Below are 22,020 nucleotides of genomic sequence, written 5' to 3' on the forward strand. Positions count from 1 at the left end.
AGGCTGACTCAGTTCCACTGAGTTCTGTCTGAAGAAAGTCTTATTTGAAGATGAGAGATGTGTTGGTAAGGCTGTCTGTCATCTCTAGTTTATTAAAAAAAATTGCTAGGAGGCACTAAAGCTGTCCACTGCCTTTCCCTCTGTTCCTTCACTCAAAGGTGCTTCATTCACATCGACTTTACCATAGCAGTTTTGTGTAAAACAAGATATGATTTCAGAGTACTTAAAGGTTAGCATTCTCTCCAGTGCTGTACTGGAGACTGGCATGTGCTCCACTGCAGTCACTTTCCCAGCCATTTTAAAGAACAGATCGGAGATGTTAGGAAAGTATATGAATCTTCCTTTTTTTTTTTTTTTAAGCACACTGTGAAGTAGAGCTAGCAGAGAGTGTGCTCTCCTACACCACAGCCATCGGGCATGGCAGTTTCCTTTCAGCAGGGGCATGGCTGATCCATGGCTAAACAGCCACGTGGCCAAGCCAGCCCCAGAATGAGATTGACAGCTGGAGTCATCAACTGACTGTAGAGGGCAGTTTAGATGGTATCTTTGGAACAGCCTGGGCTCCCAGCACATAGCTCAAGGGAATCTTTTGTGCACCCTCAGGTATTGAATCCATGGTGATTGTTCCTGAGATTGTCCTACAGATCCCTCTCAGACACAGTCATTAAAAATTAAATTGGTTTTAATGATGAACAAGTATGGAAACAAGAGCTTCAGGGCAATACTTTAGATGCCACAAGGAAGAGGAGCTAGGTGGATGCTAATAGTGGTAACAAGAAGAATCCAGGTGGGGCTTTCCAGGACCTTACGGAGACTTAACAAATTTAAGCTGTGTCTCTAAGTATACCCAAGTTCTGCCCTTTGTGGATGGAGCTGGAGACTACCTGGCCCCAGAAGAGCTCTGCAAGCACCCCAGGTAGGCAGGTGGGGCTTTGGGTCCTTGAAAGCAAGGGGGGGAAAGGGGGAAAAGAGAACTTTATGATGTCTCTTGTTTCAAAGAAGTCTCAGCAATGAGGTGTGTAAAGGAGAGGTGATAATGATCTGCAACAGTGTGTGATTTTGGTGTGGTCCTGCCTGCATAAGTCAGTACCAGTGTACAAGGAGCTGCAGAAAAGGAATCTGTCTCCTTTGCTTGCCTAGGTGTCTGCCCTGCAACTGCACTAAAGCATACCCAGGAAACTGATGTATTTCTGTGGCTCTGTTTCTCAAACTTATAGGGGTAATAAATTAAAAGGTAGGTTTTCTTTTACAGATTAGTCTCTCTGGGAAACAGTAACACCCGAGTGAAAGACATTGTTCATGCTGTTGTTAACAGGCCTGGCAACCTGGGTTTCCTGCAAATCATAGGAAATGTGGGTCCTGGAGAACATATGCCCCGAACATTGGGGGAAACAAGTGATAAATGCATTTTTTATGTAATCAACTGGGGTGGCTTTGCTTTTCTTGTTTTAATAATGTGGAAGTGAAATATGCTTGTGAAAAGGGAAATGCTCAGGGAGGTATGAGGAGATTTAGAAGGTCTCTTTCAGTCAGTACCTGTGCTCCTGCTTCAGTTAGGCACTCCTGGAAGATTTTAGAAGTACTGAGTTGCAAAGAGCTGTATGTGCTCCATCCTGGTTAGCACTGATAATCAGCTGATTTGCATGGATAGTGAACATTCACAGTCAGGTCCCATTCACATGGGAACAAGCAAGTAATTTCCATTGGCATTCAGCACTGTTTATTTGAGCCTCTAGTACGTGGAAGCAGCTGGGGCAAAATTCACCCTACTGACATAATGCTGGTAACACATTACTGTTCAGAGAAAGGTATTTTGGACTCTGTAGTGTACTGCTGCTCCAACAGCAGCTCTCAACCCAGAGCTTGGTCACAATTCGTTCTGAAGTCTCTGGAGTCTTTCTGAAAGCTGGTGCAGAGCACCGATGTGGTTCCTCTGTAAAAAGAAACCTCAGTTGCTAACTGCTGTAGCAAAGTTGCTTTGTTCCATTGTAAACTTACTGCACCAATGAACCCAGAAGTTCAAGGAGATTTTACGCTGGTTTATACTACTGAGAGTGTATTCTGGGTAGGATGGACTGAGTAAACAAGGGAAAGAAGCTGAGAATTAAAAACAAAACAAAACAAAAAACAAATAGGATGGAAGTGGAACAGAGAGAACAGAGTGGAAAACAAACACAGAAGGACTGTGGAAAAAAAATAAGAATAAAGATGCACTGAAGGAAGATTTCTCATAAAAAATTAATAGGGTACATATACTTTATATAGAACACCATTCACACTAAGACTCCTTTGGAGTGCAGTTTGGTCTTTTATATACACCATTGGCTTATCTTGCGCTGTAAGGACACTTGAGAGTAGAGGGTCTAGTGAAAGGGGTTTGACTGGTGGGAGGACTGATTGCAAACCTCTGCTTGCTGAATGCCAACACTGTTTTTGTATTCAAGTTTGATTGTCCTTACTCCACTGAAAAGGAGCCAGCTTTGCTGAAAATCATCAAACACCATGGTCTGGAAGCAAAGGAAGAAAGCTGATCAGTGCAATGATGGAAGAACTCAGTTTAGGATTTCAAAATCAGGGGCTGCAAGCTTCTTTGAGCTATCTAAAGTGCAGGGAATTAAAAAAAAAAAAAAAATATATATATATATATATACAGCCACAGTGACAAAAAAATAAAGAGGGTGAAAATGGGTGTAAGAAAGAAAGAGGCTGAATGAGCATTGAATCTGGAAAAAAAAAAAAAAAACAAAAAAAAAAAAAAAAACCAAAGACAGAGGGCTTGGACACTTTGGTCCTTGAGTTCTCTTCCTTGTTGTTGCCAGGAACCATACTTTCCAATCCTTTTAAAACATACATTAGGATTTGGGATTTGTGCTGAGATGAAGTTTTCAGGCTTGCCAGGACTTTGGAAATTTTGTCTCTTGAAGAGGAGGCAAAATGTGGGAACTGCTGAGGCTCAGTATGGAGTAACCTGAAAAGAGGGAAATGCGATGACTGAGGGGTGTCTGACAACGGACGATTTGTCTGTTGGGATGGGTTGGGTCCAACGAACCCACAGACTTTACCAACCACAGTTGGGTTCTCTTTGTGTGTGTTTGTTATGGAACAAAATCGTGTGTGCATACTCAGATATTGCCCCAGAAAAGACATTTGTGCAATTCTTTTGTGTTGTCAAAACACTGGGCAAGATCATTGCTGAAGCTGCTTGGGGACTTTTCAGAAGACAAGGTTTCTTTTGAGAAGGGCAGCTTGGATGCTGGCTGCGTTTCACAGGCTTCATTTACATGTGCTGAGGCTGCGCAGCTTCCAAGCTATAAGCCCATTGCAACTGCCCCCCTCTCTTCTGTTAGATGCAGTGTGCTCCAAAATAACGCAGAGACACATTATAACATGCAAAAAAATCTCCTAAGAAGTAAATTTATAATATGGCTCAAGTTGGACGGTTTGGTTAAAAATAAACAAATTCCTCCCAAGCAATGAGAACTCATGTTTAAACCTTGTGATCTTTTGTGATTTGAATCGTGCCTGGCATCCCTTCCAGGTGGCACTGGAGCTGCCAGCAAAGTTCAGGCCGTGGCTGTAGGACGGCTCTGGAAGACATGGTGTTACTGCGCAGTGCCCGCCCTGCACCCACAGAGCTCTCCATCCCCAACATGGTGCACTGAGAGCAGTGCTGAGGTTACTGTGTTTATATTTATCAGTTAACTTGCTAATTTGAAGGGAAAGCAGTGAAGTGGAAATGTAGAAAATAGAAACAACATGAGCAGGTCAAAATATCCAAAACAGCAATATAAAATGTTCCGGTGTAAATACATTTCTATAAAAGGTGTGAATGAAACTTCAAAAAAAAAAAAAAAAGAAGATGATGGATTCGGCACAGTCAATGAACACAATTATAAGTAGGTATTGAAGGAGAATATTCCACCGACCATGGATCCACAGATAATAATTAATAAGAACTGAGTGCACTTGAGGCAGGCAGGTGCCCACGTTATTTCACAGCTGGCTGTTCAGAGGGTAGAGGTACTCACCTTTGCCCCAGATCTTAATAATTTTCTGCAGTTTTATCATTAAATCAGCATATAATTGGGAAGGAAATTAGGTTTTTTCGTCGTGAGAGCAAAGCAATACCGTTAATTTAATCACTCGTAGGAAAGCCTTTCTGTTGTCATTCGGTATTTTGCTGTGGCTTTTTTTAATTAAGTAAAGTAAAAACAATGCCATTTTTGTCATCTGCGCTTGGTGAAAATATGACAGTGTGATGTGATTTGCAACTTAAGCACAAGCAGGGAAAACCGTACGTTTTATCAGAACTGGCAATAATGAATTACAAGGGAACACAAATAAGCCGAGAATATATCTGAGACTTACAACAATTTCTGAAGTTTTTAATATCTGCTGGAAAAAGGCTATTTCAAGAGCTGTGCCGCTTTTTATTTATTTTTTCTCTCAGCAAAATCACCATAGCCTGCTATAATAATTGAATTCATTTAGCCTTTAGAATGCTCAAGTTTGCAAATAACAATGAAAATGAATATTTCATGACAAGGCGGATGATCAATTATAGTTTGGTGACTTTGACTGGTAGCCCAGCATGACGGATCCAGCACTTACATTTGTACAGGACTTTTGAACCCAGCTAATTAAAAAAAATACAACTTCAGAAAGCATGGAGGCAGGTGGGGCCGGTCAGACAAGGCTTTCGTGTGTTTTCTCCTGTTGTGGGAAACGTTTTGCAGTTACGTTTGGTACCTTGGCTTTGTTATGTGTCAGCAGTAGTGCCACCATAAACCAGTCACACCTGCAGCAGCCTCTGTTGTCTCCACGGGTGAGCTGCGAAGGGCTTAAACCCAGATCCTCTGCTGTTAATGTGTGCCTGCATGTCTGGGTTTTCACATGACAAGAGCTTTTCTTTTTTTCTTTTTTTTTCCCTCTTTGCAATGAGAAAAGACTTGGCCCAGGCCACAGTACAGTGCTTGTAGGGAAATATAGGCAGGAACCCATGCGGTCCTGGACAGGATGGGGCAGTTGCATGCTGGAACACTGGGTTCCTGCGCTGAGACACTGAAACGATTAAAGAGCAGCAGAGGAATGCCTCGTGTAGCTGGGTGTGGGATCAGGCTCCTTCTCTGTTGAAGGTGAGGTGACTGCAGGAATGGCTTTTACAGATACTTCCTCCATTCCTGGCAAGTAGAATTTTATTTGTTTTTCATTTCCCTAAGGTGTTTGTTGGTGGCAAAACTGACTCTGCTTGCAGTTATCAATGAGAAATTAACTTTGTGAGGTGTAAATTCCCTGAGTGAATAAAATGTTAGAACTTTGTTCTAACGTTGTAACACGTTGTAACTTTGGCCGAACTCCGGGGTGGCCTCTCCTGGCTGAGCTGTGCGGCGGCCGCGTGAGGCTGGAGGCTGCTTGGAGCACACGTGCTGCAGTCCGGCTCCTGTCACCTCACTTCTTCTTTAGCATTAATGCAGCTCTGTTCGTTGTTTGTTTTGGCAAAAGAAAAAAAAAAAAAAAAAAAAAGGAAAAAAGAGAAAGCGTTGAGAAAAGCCAGGCTGTGAGAGACGGGAGCTGTTGCATGGCAGGCAGTGCCCGATCTCGGGGGTGTGGCGTGGCAATGTGATTTTAATCACAGCGTGGTGCTGCTGGAGACTCAAAGGTCTGAGTGGCTTTTAAAAAGATTTACTTCGCTCAGCCTGGGTCTGCCTCTGAGCGACGTCACGGCTGGAGCGGCGGCACAAGAAGGCTGGATGAGTGACAGCCCAGCCTACTTTTTAATAGCTTTGTCATGTGACGGGGACCAGTAGTAAGACAGGTGCCTTCAGTTCACTCTCAGAAAGGGTCTCGTTGCTGCATGCGTGTGTGCTCCCTGCCCGGCTCTGGATTGCGCCTCACGAGTGGCACTGCTGCGGTTCGGGAGCTGGATGGCGTGGGACATGTGCAACCAGGACTCTGTATGGAGTGACATCGAGGTGAGCAGGGTGTGGGAGAGGGGCTGTGGGCGCACTTTGCAAACAAGTCTGGATCTTATCTGAACTCCACTAAGTTTGCTATTTTAAGGTTACTCTGCGATGCCTTGAGCAAATCAAAGCTTAGCTCCTGTCATCGGTATCTCCTGCAGTTGGAAACTATTTTCATGTGCCTCTGGCTCGCTTTCCCCGTCATATGCAATATTTATGCTCTAAGATATTGATATGAATCAGTGTCTGAAGTCTTTTCAGTGACATTCAGTGGCCTGGTTGGAAAAATGCCATGTTTGTTTAGAATAAGATCAACGTTTCTTTTTTCTACAAAAAGGAAAAAAAAAAAAAGAAAAAGAAAAAAAAGATGTAGTAATTAAAATTAACCAGTGGCTTCCTATTTTCCTTGCTTGTTTCACTCTGCTCTGTTGAAGGTTTCCACATTGTTTATCAGCTGCAGGATTCAAACCCCCACACGGGAATGAACACCCCGGTGTTTTGCTTTAGATGCTTTTAAAAGGGATTTCTGGAAGTAGCTGTTTTCCTGCTTCTCGTGGTGTTGGAATAATCACCCTGTAGCTGTGCCCTGTAGGGCAGGGCGCTCAGTCCGCACAAGCAGTCGAGCAAATGGTTAAATCCCACTGTACGGCAGAGACAACAGGATGAACCGTGAGAATAGAGTTTATGCAGGACTGTGTGAACTGCTGCTGCTGCTGCCGCCGCTGCCGCTTGTGTAAAAATAGACGGCAATACATCAAACCCACAGCTTCTGCTGGCTACAATTCATAAAGGGAAAAAAGAAAAGCAAAAAGCAAGCAGCTCCCTGGTAATCTCTGAAGGATGAAGTGAGGTGTGAGGATTTCTGCATGGTTGTGTTGGGCAGAACGGAGCCTTACCTGGAAGTTTGGGCAACTTGGGAAGCAAGGCAAACTTTGTGTGGACCCCGTTGAGAGGAAGGCAAAACCCAGAGCTGCTGGAGGAGCCGACCTGCCGCTGCGAGTGGATAAGTGCTGGTAATGCTCCCCCTGGGCAACAGGGGAGGGAGAAACAGGTTCTGTGCAGTGCCTTTTAAATAAGATGTCCATGCCAGGCAGATACCCATCTGAAGTAAAAATGTTACAGCGTTCTCCTTGTGTGTTTTTCCAATCTGGCAGAGCGTGCAGGCGGGTTCTTAAGTCTTTTTGTCGTGTTTTAAATATTTGCAGCTTGCCATTGTATCCACTGATTTCTGTTTGCATATTGTAATTGCTCTTATCTTGTTTTGATTTCTTGGTGAAGTGGAATAGATATGGATAATTCATATGTCCTGTAGCTATTACGAGTCTGGGCTGTAAGTGGATGACTTTCTGGCTCCAGAGTCCTAATTGTTTCTGAGTAGCTGGAGTATCCTGTGGGTTGTTGTCTGGCTTGTAGCGTGGGTCTCAGCTGCTGGAGCTTCATTTTTCCATCATGTATTATTCCTAATGCTGCAAGGAGCTGATTGGGGAACCAGCTTACATGGAAATATTGAAGATTTATTTTAATCACTAGAGTTCCTGCAGTAATTTCAAGCTAGTAACAGAATGGATAATTTATGTCAATGACTTCTTCATAGTGCGGAGAGGAGAAAAAGAAAAGAAAAGAAAAGATTTGATCTTAATATTAATGGTGTAGTGCTGGGTTAACTGTTGGTAGGATTTTAGCAACGTGCTCCTGCACGGCACTTCCTGGAGCAGCGGAGCAGTGCTGCCTGCTGTGCTGGCTCTGGGGATCACCTTTACCGGTCTCACAGATTGCAGGCAGCAGGTACCGGAGGCTGCCTTCATTTTTTGAATCATTAATGTTTGCTGTCAACTTAAAATGTATTAGATTCTCACTCCCATAATGACAGGACGGCGCGCTGCTTAATAAAGGCCTGCATCGCCGTTGCTGATCGGCGTCCCCAGTGTTCCACAGTTTAATGAAGGTGATGTACAGTAAGGTTGCAAGGATTGATAGAGAGAGCCCACATGACACGCCTTGTAGCAAGTCAGTCTTCCTTTGCTGGGTTCACCCCCTTGGCTCTTTGAAAAACTTGTTAAAATAAAACGGAGATTATTTTTTCATTAATATAAAATTAATATGGCACAAATCCAGTCTTTTTTTTTTTTTTTCTTTTTCTTTCTTCTTTTTTTATTTACCTTCAAAGCCACCCTCCACCCCCCCCCCCCCCCCAAAAAAAAAAAAAGTCCAAAAGGTTAATGGGGAATTATACTTAATTATAATGATTCATTATCATCAGTGCAGTTAAGCTAATTTATTGTTTGTGTCTGAACTAAGAGGGAAAAAAGTCGGTTGGAGTGAAATAACACACAGTAGTTAGCCTTTTGTGTTTAGTGACTGCTTTATCCTCCTAAATGTTGCTCTGAAATTAAGTCTGTGGTTACAGAATACCTCTAGTATCCAGTAACAGTGGGAATACAGTAGGTTGCGTTCTGGCGATGCAGGTGCACCTGTTACAGATGTATAGCAAACAGTAAATATCAGCATGTCAGATAAGGACAGTTTTAGGACTTGGAGCGTTAAATCTGGCATCATCCGAAGGCCAAATATAAATTAATAACAGGAACACTTGCTGCTAATGTGTCTCAGATTAGAAACATAATGTCATATTCAGAAACATTGATTTTATTATCATGTCAACATTGGCAAGAGCATATATACTTCATTTCAGCAATTCCATTTTTTAAGTGACATTGCAGTCATTATAGGCAAATGAAAGCTGTGATGAGCAGAATTTTTTTAATACAGTTGTTTATGTTGCTTGAAAAACCCATGGTAAGAACTTAAAAATACACGTAACTGAGAAATAACATGTTTAAGTGGGTAGTTCGCAGAGTGAAGCTGTTTTTACAAATGAAAGCATAAACAGATCAGCAGGATACTTTACAAGTCTGCAGCATCAGATACAAACTACTGCCCTCCACAACACAAACGTGAGTGATGCTGAGAATCTACCTGTTTGGTCAAAAACTAGATTATCTTGTAATGAAACTGGAGATTTTGGCCAAATTTCAAAAAGGTCCTATCTACGTTATAAGCTTGCTGCTAGAAGATGATGTCTAGCACTAAAGAAGAGGGAACTACTCCTTTTCAATTTGTTTTCTTCTGTGTCCAAAATAACAATAATAATAAGATGTGCATTGACAGTGACCTAAGTGAGATTTTGACTTCTTGAAGTTCTGCAGCTCCTTAAATAGCAGAAATAGAAGCAAGTGTTATTTCAGAGCCTTGTTTTGCAGCCTCCTTGTTCTTCACCCCTCGGCCTGCTATGTGGTTATCGCTCAGCGTCCTGCTACACATAGAAGTTGATCGCTGAATTACAGCCTGCACAGCTGCACTGGCTCTTGTGCCAGCACAGGAGCCCTGCTTGTGGCCACGCTGCTGCCAGCCGCCGAGCCTCCTGGAGGCCAAACCCTCAATGAGATGCTCCTTCAGAAGCTCCCGCTCGCGTGCTGTGAAAGGTGGTCCTTGGGAGAGGGGCATAACGAATATTGAACAATTCCCAGCGATGGACACGATGTTATTGCGCTCAGACTGCTCTCTTCAGAAAGTGGTATTTTCTGAGTTGACTTCAATCCAAAGTTGGGATATTGTTCGAAGCACCCAGGCAGCTGATGATAGCAGAGGACAGCCTGCCGGCTGGGTGTGCTCAAGATATCCCTTAGCACCCAGTGAGTGGGCCCCCAGAGCAAGGAAGATGTGGAGCTGTTGGAGTGGGTCTGGAGGAGGCATGAAGATGATCAAAGGGCTGGAGCAGCTCTCCTATGAAGAGAAGTTGGAGGAGTTGGGCTTGTTCAACCTGAAGAAGAGAAAGCTCTGGAGAGACACCATTAAAGAAAACTTACATACAGGAGGGAGACTGACTTTTTACATGTTCTGGTAGTGACAGGATAAGGGAGAACAGATTTAAACTAAAAGAGGGGAGATTTAGGTTAAGTACTGGGAAGAAATTTTTTATTCAGAATGTTTTTATTCAGGCTGCCCAGAGATCTCTGGAGGTGTTCAAGGCCAGGTTGGATGGACCCTGGGCAGGCAGGGTGGGTGGCAACTGTGCCCACAGAGGGCGTTGGAACTGGATGTTCATTAAAGTCCCTTCCAAGCCAAACCATTCCATGGTTCTGTGATTTTGTGAAGTGCTTGTTGTGGAAGCATTTAGGCTCAGCTGAATTTACAGCTTTTAACCATTCAGTGCCTGTCAGCTGTAAAGGGTGGCGGGGTGTTTTGTGGCATCTCCATGTCAATGTGGAAGTCTGGAGGTGGGTTCTAAAGGTGCACGGTACAGTGCAGCAGGCACTGCTTTATCGAATGGCATTGACATATGGGGCTCCACTGTTTGCCAAGCTGTTCCTACATGTTTTCCATAATTAAGGATTGGGTTTGATGGATACTCTAACATTTCAATTGCTATGCTAAAGTGGCTGTGTGATATTAATTTTTTTCTTGCTTAGTAGGTCAGTCAATACTCTATCTAGCTTCATACTAGCATACAAAAGGATACTTATTCCAAGTTTATTTTTATTTATCACTGCACTGTTCACAAGTCATGGAGGCAAAAACATGCTGCTCTGCTGAAGAGATTTTTGTTCCCTACAGAAAGCAAAGTGTTCCACAGGTCTTCTCCATTGGCATTGCTGAGTCAGCAGCAGACTGCTGTGGGGTTGCTGGAGGAAAAGAAAAAGCAACAAAAAACCCTCTGGTCCTTTAACACAGCCACCATCAGGGTGGGACAGCTAGGGGCTGGATGGGAGGTCCTGGCCTGGGGCAATGACTTGACTGCCCCTGTCACCCAGAGGTGAGCATAGGGATGTTCAGAACACATCCCACCAGCCAGGCCCCTGCTTTGTAGCTGGGTAGCTGAGATCTGCCCACCGTTTAGGCACTGAGGAAATGACATAGCAGAATCCCTACTCCATGCTTTGTTCTGTCCATATGGCAACCACCATCATATCTCACCTCGAGGACTGTGGTAAGAATCTGGAAGAGCAAAAGTGCGAGCATCTCCAGCTTGAGCTAGCTCCAGGGCTGAAGGCTGTAACAGGCTGTGCCTCCATAACCTGAATGCATCAGGAAATGCAGGAAAGACCTTGCCCAGAGGTATTCATCTGTAACTTCTACCTTCACTGGTTTGCTTTGAAGCAGCAGCAGAATAAGGTCGCGCTTTGGCTTCTGCTGTTGGATTTTATAAACCTTTGGATGCTATTGTTGTCAAAGGCTACAGGGAAAAGGAAATTCACTGTTCCTGTACAGAGACATGATAGAGAAGGCAGCTTTGCCTTCCTATTACGGATTATGCCCTCCTATTTCCCCCTCCTCTTTGCATAACTGTCCAGTGTTAAAAAAGATCTAATAGTTAGTGTGGTTTTTTAATTCCAGAAAACAATTCTGGTGACCCTGTGCTATAGCTTAATCGAGGCTTAATTCTTATCACATGATATTAAAGTTAATAGATTCCTGGCAATTAATGAAACTGTTTCTACATTGCTGTTTCCTGCAGTGTGCTGCTCTGGTTGGTGAAGACCAGCCTCTCTGCCCAGACCTCCCAGAACTTGACCTCTCCGAACTAGATGTGAACGACCTGGATGCAGACAGCTTCCTGGGGGGGCTCAAGTGGTACAGCGACCAGTCTGAGGTCATCTCCAGCCAGTACAGCAATGAGCCTGCCAACATCTTTGAGGTAAGGGAAGGCGATTTTAGTGAATCCATGTTTTTGGTTGTGTTTTTTTTTTTTTTTTTCTTTAGCCTGGTGGGCAGTGATTTTACTATCTTTCCCTCATTAAGAAACAGCAAACGTGGTGATGTGCGTTACAGGTTCCGCCTGGTGCCTTTAATCCTCATGATCAAAAGCGGGCCTGTGATCTGGAGAGGGGGGGAAAACAACCTTGAAAAGAATTAAATGGAAGTTTTGATTTTTGAAAGGAAATGGAAGAAGAGTGCCTAAAGTACACAGCACTGTGGCGTAACAAGGAGGAGTTGCACAATTGTCAGTGGTGAGGAAAAACAAAAGTTGAAACCTGTTTGCTGTTTTCCTCTTGCACTCCCTGGAAAGGAGCAGAGTGCAGGCAGCTGTTGGCTGATGGAGAGCTGGGGCCAGTGCCTGTTTCCTGTGGTGGGCACTGGCACAGGCTGCTCAGAGAAGTTGTGGATACCCCATCTATAGAAGGCCAGGTTTGGTGGGCCCTGGGCAGCTTAGTCTGGTGGGTGGCAGCCCTGCCCATGGTAGTGAGGTTGGAGCCTGGTGATCTTTAAGGTCCTTTCCAAACCAAGCTATTCTATGATTCTGTGATTCCTGAAGGTCTTCACTGCATCAAAAATTGCCACTTGTAGCATTGCAGTGCAAGATATTTTGCATACAAATGAAAAGGTCCTCTTGGATTGAGTAGGGGAAAGGAAATGGGTAGATATGACAGACAAAGCTGAGAGGGCTGATAGTTGCTGATGGTGTGGGATGTTTCGCAGTTCTCCTGGTGGAAAGTAGTCTTAAAGCTGAAGGACAGATTTAAATGTCTTCTTTAAAATATTGCCTTGGGGTTCAGGGTGTGCAGGAGGAGGTTGCAGTCTCTTTGTCTCTGTCTCCAGTCTTCTTTCTTTCCCTGTGTCAAACCGTCATGATTCGCCACCCCATAACGATGGCACTGCTGGTCCTCCCAGACCCTTTAGCCACCTTCTCTCAATGATAAAAATGTAGTAGATCGTACACAGGCTGGGAAATTGGGCAATAAACTGATCAGCTGGCAGAAAGACCTTACGCAGCAGTAAGGGGCTGGGGCCGCCTTTCCCATGGCTGACCCAGGAAGTCCAGCCAGCCCCATTTGCTGGGGGAAGCCCCAGATGATCACTCTGCAGCTTAATAGCTGGAAAAGATTAACTGCCACAGGGTAGTAAAATGCTTCTGAATGTAGAATATAGCTTGCCTAGGATGTCCTGAATGAAATTCTTCTTTTTTGTATACAGTTATAAACCCATGGTGACCTCCCTGGTGCTGATAAGGTTAGTTTGGATTTATACTTATCAGTGTAGCTGATGATAGGAGCTGGCCGTCTGTATTCAATCTTCCTACAGTTCACACCAAAATGGTTTGTAAATAATTTTATTCAAACCAAAATGCTTTGACCCCCTCTGTTCATTAGTTTTATAATGTTCCACATCACAGTTTATGAAACTTCAAAAAGATGCTGTGTTCTTGAATCTCAGTGGCACCCCCACATGAATTATAGCTTGACGCGTGTCAGTTTTTGGTGGTCAGTAGCAGGCTGGCAGCAGGACGGGTGACACACTTTCAGCTGAGAACAGAATTAGCACTGCATGGAGAGGATTTGCTTTTGTTGTAACTGAGGATATGTATTTTTCCTCATTCATCAAAAGCCAAATGCAGAGGCATTTTTCTTTTGGAAGAATCAGGGAAAGATAGACTGTCAAAATTTGAGTTCCTGATAAGTAATATAATAAAGGATCCATCGTCTTGAAGCATACAGACTGTTCCAGTAGAAACGCTGGAACTTGACCACAGGCTTCTACCTGGTCGTGTGCTGCACTGCACTGTCTGCAGTGGTGGCCAAAGCCACCACATACAAAAATTGTCTTGTTTATGTAGTGATGATTTGTCTGTATTACTTGGATAGTAATTATCTCTCCCTACCTGAGAATTTCCAGTTCTGAAAATCAAAGCATGTCACAGGCAGTGAGATGAGCATCCAGGCTGGTACCTAACCTTATTGGAATGTGATGGCAAGGAGGTACTGGTCTTTTCAGGAACCTCACTGGTCTGGGTGCATCTTGAAGATGAGCAGCCCGAATGTGAAGAAATAGGTGGCATGCAGCTGGAGGGGATGCATCTAGGCAGCAACTGGTAGGCCGGGAACAATGATTTGGAAATGAAATATGTAACTTCTTTCCTAACTGGTGAATTCTGTTGTCCTCTCCATAAGTTCCTGGCTTTCCTTGCACCCACAAACTTCGGTTATAGGATGCCTCACTGTCTCTGACAGCACAGTTTGGTCCATGCTTACCTTACTGCAAGGACAAATTGTTCTCTAATAGCATTTTGCAATACTGCAGTGCTAGGGCAAGAGTTTTCAGTTTCGTGGTGCTGTACTGCTATTTATTTGTTGCTTGGCCCAGGAAGATGGTAATGAAACAGTTATTTTCTCCTCCCATGCATTAACCCTGTCCCCATTCTCCATTGTGCAGCTGGATACATAGCACTATTTCTTCTCTCTGCTGCTCTGTAATGTGACGACTGGGGGTGCTCAAGAACAGAACAAGATGTGTTCTTTCTCCAGAGGTTATCTCAGATACTCTGCAAGGAACTATTTGTTTTAAATCAGAGAACTAAAGTTTCCCATTTGGTAATCTCTGGATTTTTCCATATCGATCCACACTGACTTTTCTTTCTGAAGAAAATATCATAAATAACTTTAAAATTAAAAAAAAAATAAATCAAAAAACTCTCATATCATTGTGGGAATAATAAGTTTTATTTAACTTAAGCTTCCAGATGAGGCCTAGTCATTTGAAAATAGAAATGCAATTTCTTTGGACTGCAAGGGAAAGAAGTAGAATGGTGAATAATGTCGGGAATCACAAGTACAGTGTTAATTGAACAAGCCATGCAGTGTTAATTGCAAAACCTAACCTTGAATGAAGCACACTCTCCTTTAAGTTATGAATGTAGTACACTTTTGTCTGGGTGAGGGCCTATGTTCAAAAATCACACTCAAGATGGTACACTTCTTTTTTTTTTTTTTTTTGGTAAATATTTTAAGAAATGCTATATTATAGCATTTTGAATTTTCAGGCGTTCTGCAGCTCATGTTCCTAGAAGCTTGCTTAAACTGAGCGCCAACAAACCTAGATAACTCCACTAGCACTCAAGTCTCATGGATGAGAAATTATTAATAGTTATGGTAGCAGCTAGGAGCCAAACGAGATAAAGCTCCAATTAGTCTAGATAGCATGTAACTGTTGAGTATAAGTCCCTGCCCACATCTGCCTAGGTGTGGTGAGATATTGGCCTTCAGTCCATCACTGAAGCACACTGACGTATCTTGCAGAAGTGGCTCGCTCATTGCTGCCTTATTCTGCTCACATGACTGTGCAGGATCCTGAACCCAACCTGTTCTGTTTGCCCCAACACACTGGTTCTTACCTGTGTCTGTGTATGTGCATATTATCAATTAGTTGATTTCTTTCTGTTCACAGTTTGTCACTTTTATGTGACATTTTTGTTTGACTCTTATTCTGAGTATGGAAATATAGAATGAAGGGGTTCATTCCCCTAAGGCCACTCTCTACTGTCACAAGTTTGTGGAACTATATAATTAACAAGTCACCCAAGATCAGTTATGTGGACGTTTCACTGCTTCGTTCACCTTCTTTATTTGTTTTTGCAAAGAACCAGCCCTTAAAAAATTGTGTTTGTGATAAATCGATTCAGCTTATGTTAGAAAATCAAAATGGTTAGGTTTCCTTTCTTCAAGTTGGTGCTATGTGAGCTGTAGAACTTGATGTAACGTGAATGGAAAGAGTTTGTCCCCTGAGGCTTCTTCGAATGTACCATATTCTATCAGAGAAGGTTAGTCATATTTAAAATTATTTATGACCCACGTCTAACATTTTGGAAAGATAAGGTATCTGCACAGTGGATATATCTCTTTGTTGGCATTACTTACAAATAGCTCAATTGAGGTAAAGAGAAAATGCAACCTATAACCTCTTCTATAGATAGAAAATTGCCTATTAAAGTATAATGAACTTGTGTAAAATATCTGTAACTGTGCTATTCTCATATTTGAAAAAAGCACGCTTTTAGCCTTTCAGAAGACCTCAGAAAACCACAGTTGCTGGCCTATCTGTGGATTTGTTGTTTACATAATTCTGTGCTCCAGAGAAATGCTCAACATATTTGATGACTTTATTTTTAGTTGTTTTGCATAGGTGTAGCCCAGGTTACTTTTCAGGGCCATGTTTTTTTGAAAGCCTGAATTGGCTACTATATTTTATTCTAGGCTGCCAAAAATGCTGCTTTATAAGCAGTGAGAATATGAGGAGAGAAAGATTCATACTCTCTTAGTTCCGGGAGCAGGAAAATTCATAGGGATTAATGATTTCTTATTTGGAAGGGTTTGCATCAGGAGGATGAGGATTATGGAGGGGAGCCCTAAACGTCACTGGGGTAATTGCATGGTTCGTGTTGTAGAGTCTCTTACATTCTGTGATGCTGCCAGTCTCTTTCACTATTTCAGGTTATTCATTCAAGGTTTGCAGCCAGATTGATTAATGAATTACCAGATCTTGCGTAAAATGACTTGGCCTGACTTTTAAACAACGACCAATGTTTTCTTTGCCAGTCTTGTGACTGGTGTTAATGGGTTTCCAGAGAACTGAGCCTGTATAGATTTTCTGTACTGGCCTCTCCTAGCATTTTTTCCACTTTTTAATTTTCTCCAGAACTAGTAGCCCAGGGCAGGCAGTTCAAGGAGATATAATCTCTGGGGACAAAAAGACATAGTAGTCAAACCCTTGATGGCTGATGCCCTTCAATGCCAAATCTGCATGATTTATCATAGCCATCTATTCAGCACAACAAAGTCTGGAGGTGAGCTGCATGGTGTACCTCACACAATATGCATAACTAGAGCTCTGAACTTTGAAGGAAAGCCTCAGAGCTATTTGCAAAGTGCTGGTGCTTAGTGAATACTAAATTACATTTAGGAAATAGTCTACTGCTACCAGTTATACTTCATTTTTATTCTTGACACAGACACCTAAATCAGAGAACAGTAACATTTCAGAGATTATGGTAGCAGTTTGGGTATGTTCCAACACTATAATAGGATCAGAATTTTAAGGCCTTTTTTATTATTACCAATAGTCACTTAGTTTCTTCTGCAGCGTACTTTGTAGGGAATTACAGCTTTTACTAAAAAGATTAAAATGCTATTATGCAAATGATTGCAGTATGTTATTATGTTTACAAATTAACATCCATGGCTCAACACACAAATTAACTAACTATTCCATCTATATTATTAAGGATTTAATAAAGTAACTGTTGATAAAAACGAGGAGCTTGGAACAGTTAATAGGAACTGATTGTGATTTAACATAGAACTTAAACATTGTGTTTAATGGCATAGATGGTATAATGGCAGAATAAAGCTTATCAAAGTGCTTAAAAGAACTGAGATTGTGTGAACAGCATAGCAGCATGTCTGTGGCCTTAGAGAAAAGAAACTAAATAGCTCTGGGCAGTAACATGGGGCGGGCAGCGTGTCAGTGAATCAGAGGTAATGCAGGACATACCAACATGTAGGCTGCTGCTCCAGGAAGTCCTTTTTTGAAATTCAGATTAATGCACATTAAATGTTTTACATGATAAGCACATACAAGACACTTTGGAACTTGTGTCCCTCTAAAGTGCATCCTGTAATGAAATTCTTCTATGGCAAATGGGATTTCACTGCTGAGAGTATCACTGTATGACAAAAAAGGGGAAGGAGTTCAGTCTGAGATGGCTTTACAAACAGCACTGCAAATTGCTATTCCTAGCACTTCATAAGAGATCATAAAAGCAAACAGATAAGAGCTACCGAGGTCCCAGAGAAATGAATGTACAGTATGTGGTTACAGGATAGGTTTAATAGGGAAACAGACAACATTGTAGGTTTAAAACAAAAATAAACATCAAGGGCTGAAGATGCAGATTTGGGATAGGAAACTTTGCAAGAACAATGAAAGGTAACAGTGTATCATAAAGACAGTTTTTGAGAGTAGAAGGAAGGCCCTCAATTCCAGGGGAAGAGACTGGGCAAGGGAGCAAGAATTTTTATATTCCTAATAGAGCAGTGTCAAGTTTCATAGCATTTGAATGCGTTACCTTTGCAAATGCCTCTGGCCTGACTCAGATTTCTGCCCATACTAAATAGGAGCCCAGTCCAATAGCATTACGTCTGTGTGGAAGGTGTATGTAAACTACGTCTGTGGCTAGCTGTGCTGACATTTTAAAATGCTCAAGCAGTAAATGGAGTTCATTTCACTCAATCCAGCTGCTATGTAATTGGAAAAAATTTATGTAAATGTCCTATATTGAGTGTGCTGCTCTTTCTTTTTTTTCCTGATTGGACAAACTGCAGACTGTCTAAACTTGCCTCTATTTTTGTGCAAGAGCCTCACACATTGGTTGAAACCTTCAGGCAGGAAAGAACTCCCAGATGAACAAAAAACAAAAAAACAAAAAAAAAAACCCAACCAATTGCTTTGAGAGCTTATTGTTTGATGTATGAGGCCACCAAGACCATTCCCCAGGCGTGTGATCAAGAAAATGCAACTGATCTTCTCCACACTCCCATTAAGGAGATATTTCACTGCTCTGCCAGGAATTCACCTGCAGCAGCCTAGGCTTCAGATGCTGCCGTGTCTGCCATCAGCTGAGTACCTGTCCTTTTTGCAGAGGGAGGCATAGTGCTTAGCAGAACAGTAGTAAGCTAATTAGGTCATTAGACGAATGTCTTGGCCCATGTTAAAACGAGCCCTTAAGGACACTGTGTTCCCACTGGCTACATATCTAAATACAAACTGGTGTCAGCTGCCATACAGACAAAAATGTAATAGCCTCCTTTCACAGAGGTCATCTTAAATCCACTTTGGTCACAGTCACACTCCACATCTGTTTTAGTGAGATGCAGCTTTTTAAGGTAGCATTTGGACTTCATATGCACGCAAACAACCAAGCTATAAATTGCTACTGCAGAAGTTATTTTGAATAAGTGTATACAGTTTCATATTTATAATGGTGAGACTTCATAATATTCTCAGTGAATATATAACACAGATCAGTTCAACAAGCATGAAATTGTATGTTGTCAACTTGTCACATAAATAGAGCCATATTCTGGCTTACGATAATGTTCAACTAAATATTTTCTCCCTAGAACTGCAGAGGGGGTCACAAAAAAGTGGGACGGTGGCTCTGCCTTTTGTTGGAAAAATGCTCGCTTGAGTCTTTGCTAGTGTGAAGTAAATATTTTCGATGGAGCTCTCCTGTTTTTCTACTTCCCCATTTGTTTAACAACAACAGAAAGTTTGCCTTTCTTAAAGAAATGTTAATTGGCCAAACTGTTAAATTTATTTCCCTTAATGGTTTTACTTCTAGTGTAACCTCTTTTTTTCTTTTTTTTTTCTTTTTTTTTTATTATTATTGTGGCTATTTTTGTACTGTGCATCATTGCTAATTGCTACTAAACGTTCCATCTTAACCCTGGCATGCTCTTCTCCTGCTGCCCCATCCCACTTAACATTAGCTCAAGTCCATGCCATTACAGAATGATAAAATCATAGTAAAGTTTAATTTCAAATTTTTTTTTCGTACTGCTGCTAACCTATTGTACATGTGTAGGTCAGGGGGAGGAAATTGCATATAGAGCAAATTAGTTGCAGGAGAAAGTTTTAGTATTGAATTGTGCATTTTTTTCCACGTGAAAGGAGAAAAGAGGAACCCCATGTGTCTGCCTGCCTGTGTCTCTGAGATCTTACCCACCTGTAGCTCCTGTTACAGTACTGTGGTTAATAACCAGGTGCACCAGAAATTTGCAGCATTTCTGCCATGTTGCCACCTGCCAGTTTTTTGAGACTTTTCCTCTGGTGTCTGTTTTTTTTTATTTTGGAAATTTTATGCATGTGCCTAAGTTTACAAGTGACGAATTGCAGTGTTGATGGGCAGAGAGATCAATCTGCATGTACATGGATATTCAGCCATGAAGGCTGGCTTCAGGTCTCGATGGAAAGCAGCCCCTTAGGGACACATAGGTGATGGCTTTGGCTGGATATCAGTTCTGAGAACACAGAACAACAGCCTTTCTTTGTAGTGATTGAAGAATTAATTAGCACTTTGCGGTGATGATAAGTCTGAAGGGCCACGTTTGGAGTTTGCTCTTTACCGCATGAGCAATCACTGGAGTTTGTTTATGAAAGCAAAAAATCCAAACCTACTGATATTTTGGTGTTGTTATGAAGTCTTAGCTATGCAGTGCAGTGAATTAACACATTTCCTCACTCGCATGTGTGCTTTTGTGCTTTACTGTAAGTAACACAACAGAGTGCTGGTCCCATAGTGGTATGCCTAATGGCTAAGAGGATGCCAGAAGAGCGGAGCATTTTCTATTAGGAACTGCAGTGTTGGCTTCCAGTGGTAGAGTTGTTAATTTATGGCAGCTTTGAGTTGCCTGAACTGCTTACAGCCATCTAGCTCATCAGATAAAGTTTAGGAGGATTGGCCCTTCCAATCACGTTACAAGGTTATAGGTGGCAAACAGGCAGAAAGTTTCCTACTCCTCCATACTTCTATCTGTTGTCACAGCTGCTCCTTGAGTGCTCAGAGGTATTAAATCCTCAGAGGGGTTCAGAGCAGTGGTCCATCAAGTAGCTTGGTGGGCTGCAAATCTCTCCTACAGGAGATGCACTTGCCTGAAAATAGAGAAATTGGGTGACAAATTTGTTTCTGACCCAAGAGATTAATTTCAAGGAAGTGGTGATAACAGGTATCTAGAAGATGGGGGTGATGAGAGGAATGTCCTTCCCTATGAGCTGCTAGAGGAAGTAATGGGCATTTCCTCATGCATGGTCCTATCTCCTGAAGGGAACTCAAAATTGCTTTTGAAAATTCTCTAAACCTTTGTGGGGAAAAAAAAGTGAAAACCAGTTGTTGTTCTCCCAGGTTGCTATTTAAGGAGTGACAGCAATTCGGGATCTGCAGTCGAGGAAGGAGGTAATTAATGTGATGGAAGTGAGACTTCCCACTGGGATTTTGGCTTTGGTGAGAATGTTGTAGGTCTGTGTGCTTCCACAGTGCAGTCAGTGACCTTCTGTGAAAATCAGATATGACGTGAGTTTTAAAAGGACTTTTTAAAATACATGTTAGTTAACTAGCAGCACCTGGATATCATATGATCCACTGTACAGGCTGGAGAACAAGGGAGGAGGACCTTGTGCCTCTTCAGGAGAGCGTTTATTTAAATGCATAAAAATGCAATTGTTTTTTGCAGTAAGAAGTAATTATTTTAACATACAAAAATTTTAGTACATGCTTACTGACATTGGGATGTCAGAAGGTTTTACAGACATAGCGGTAACGTGCTGGAACAGGCTGCCCAGAGAGATTGTGTATGTGCCATCCCTGGAGGTGTCAGATTGGATGAGGCCCTGGGCAGCCTGCTCTAGTATCAGGTATGGAGGTTGGTGGTCCTGCTTGTGGCACAGGGGTTGGAGCTTGATGATCCTTGAAGTCCCTTCCAACCAAAGCCATTCTATGATTCTGTGATCTGATTGGTTGTGCCCTGTAAGACATTTGACCCTCTGGGCACCTTCAGAAGGAGCTGTAGGCATTTATCTCTACATATTTGTGAAAATGTATGCTTTTTTTTTTTTTTTTTTTTAATGGAATTCTCTTTCTGGTTTTGTGCTTACATTTCTCTCCATTGGGACTGATGTGAATTTTATTTGCTGTATTATCAGTCCTTAAAAGCCCAACAAGCACTCTTCATACTTGTATGAAGATACTAGGCAAAATCTTACAAATTGTCACCTCAATTGCATCGGGAGAAGAGCCAGAAAAACTTAGGTTTTTTTCCTAAGGCATAAGAAAATATTTCACAGTCCTTAATGCTACAAAGGCATTCATCCATTTTTCAGAAAAAAGGTGTCAAACTGTTCTGGCTTGTATGTGAGGGGAGTGTTGCTATCTCTTGTCATTTTCCTTGCTGTTGATCCCGCTCTCGTATAGGAAGGGTCAGGTCAAATACTTCTCTGGAGACTGAGTCTCCCATTTACAGCAGGAAATCTCTCGGGCAGAGAGGATAGCATTACAAAACAGAGCCTAACATTACAAAACAGCTCTGCTGCCTCTGGCACAGTCTAGAGCATCACAGACCAATAACTCCTATCGTGTCACTCTTGCAGCACCTTATTATCTCTGTTTTTCTGTAAATCTGATCTGAAACTGTCATTACCAGTTTCACATAGGTGAACACCATCTGGGTGAAATAAC

At 42.2% G+C, this 22,020-nt stretch overlaps 1 protein-coding gene across 3 annotated transcripts in view; it reads left to right on the top strand.

Moving 5' to 3' along the window:
- PPARGC1A (PPARG coactivator 1 alpha) overlaps positions 1 to 22,020 on the top strand; it is a 345,221-nt gene that overhangs the window by 275,248 nt on the left and 47,953 nt on the right. For 2 of the 3 annotated variants that reach the window (XM_048942000.1, XM_048942002.1), the window contains exon 2: positions 11,476 to 11,655. In XM_048942000.1, coding sequence (XP_048797957.1) covers positions 11,476 to 11,655 — 180 coding nt within the window. Of the gene's footprint in view, positions 1 to 5,745; positions 5,973 to 11,475; positions 11,656 to 22,020 lie in introns of those variants that run through there. The other variant, XM_048942001.1, reaches the window with a different exon arrangement.

The sequence above is a fragment of the Lagopus muta genome, chromosome 4, assembly GCF_023343835.1.
Source record: "Lagopus muta isolate bLagMut1 chromosome 4, bLagMut1 primary, whole genome shotgun sequence".
In the NCBI taxonomy this organism is placed as follows: Eukaryota; Metazoa; Chordata; class Aves; order Galliformes; family Phasianidae; genus Lagopus; species Lagopus muta.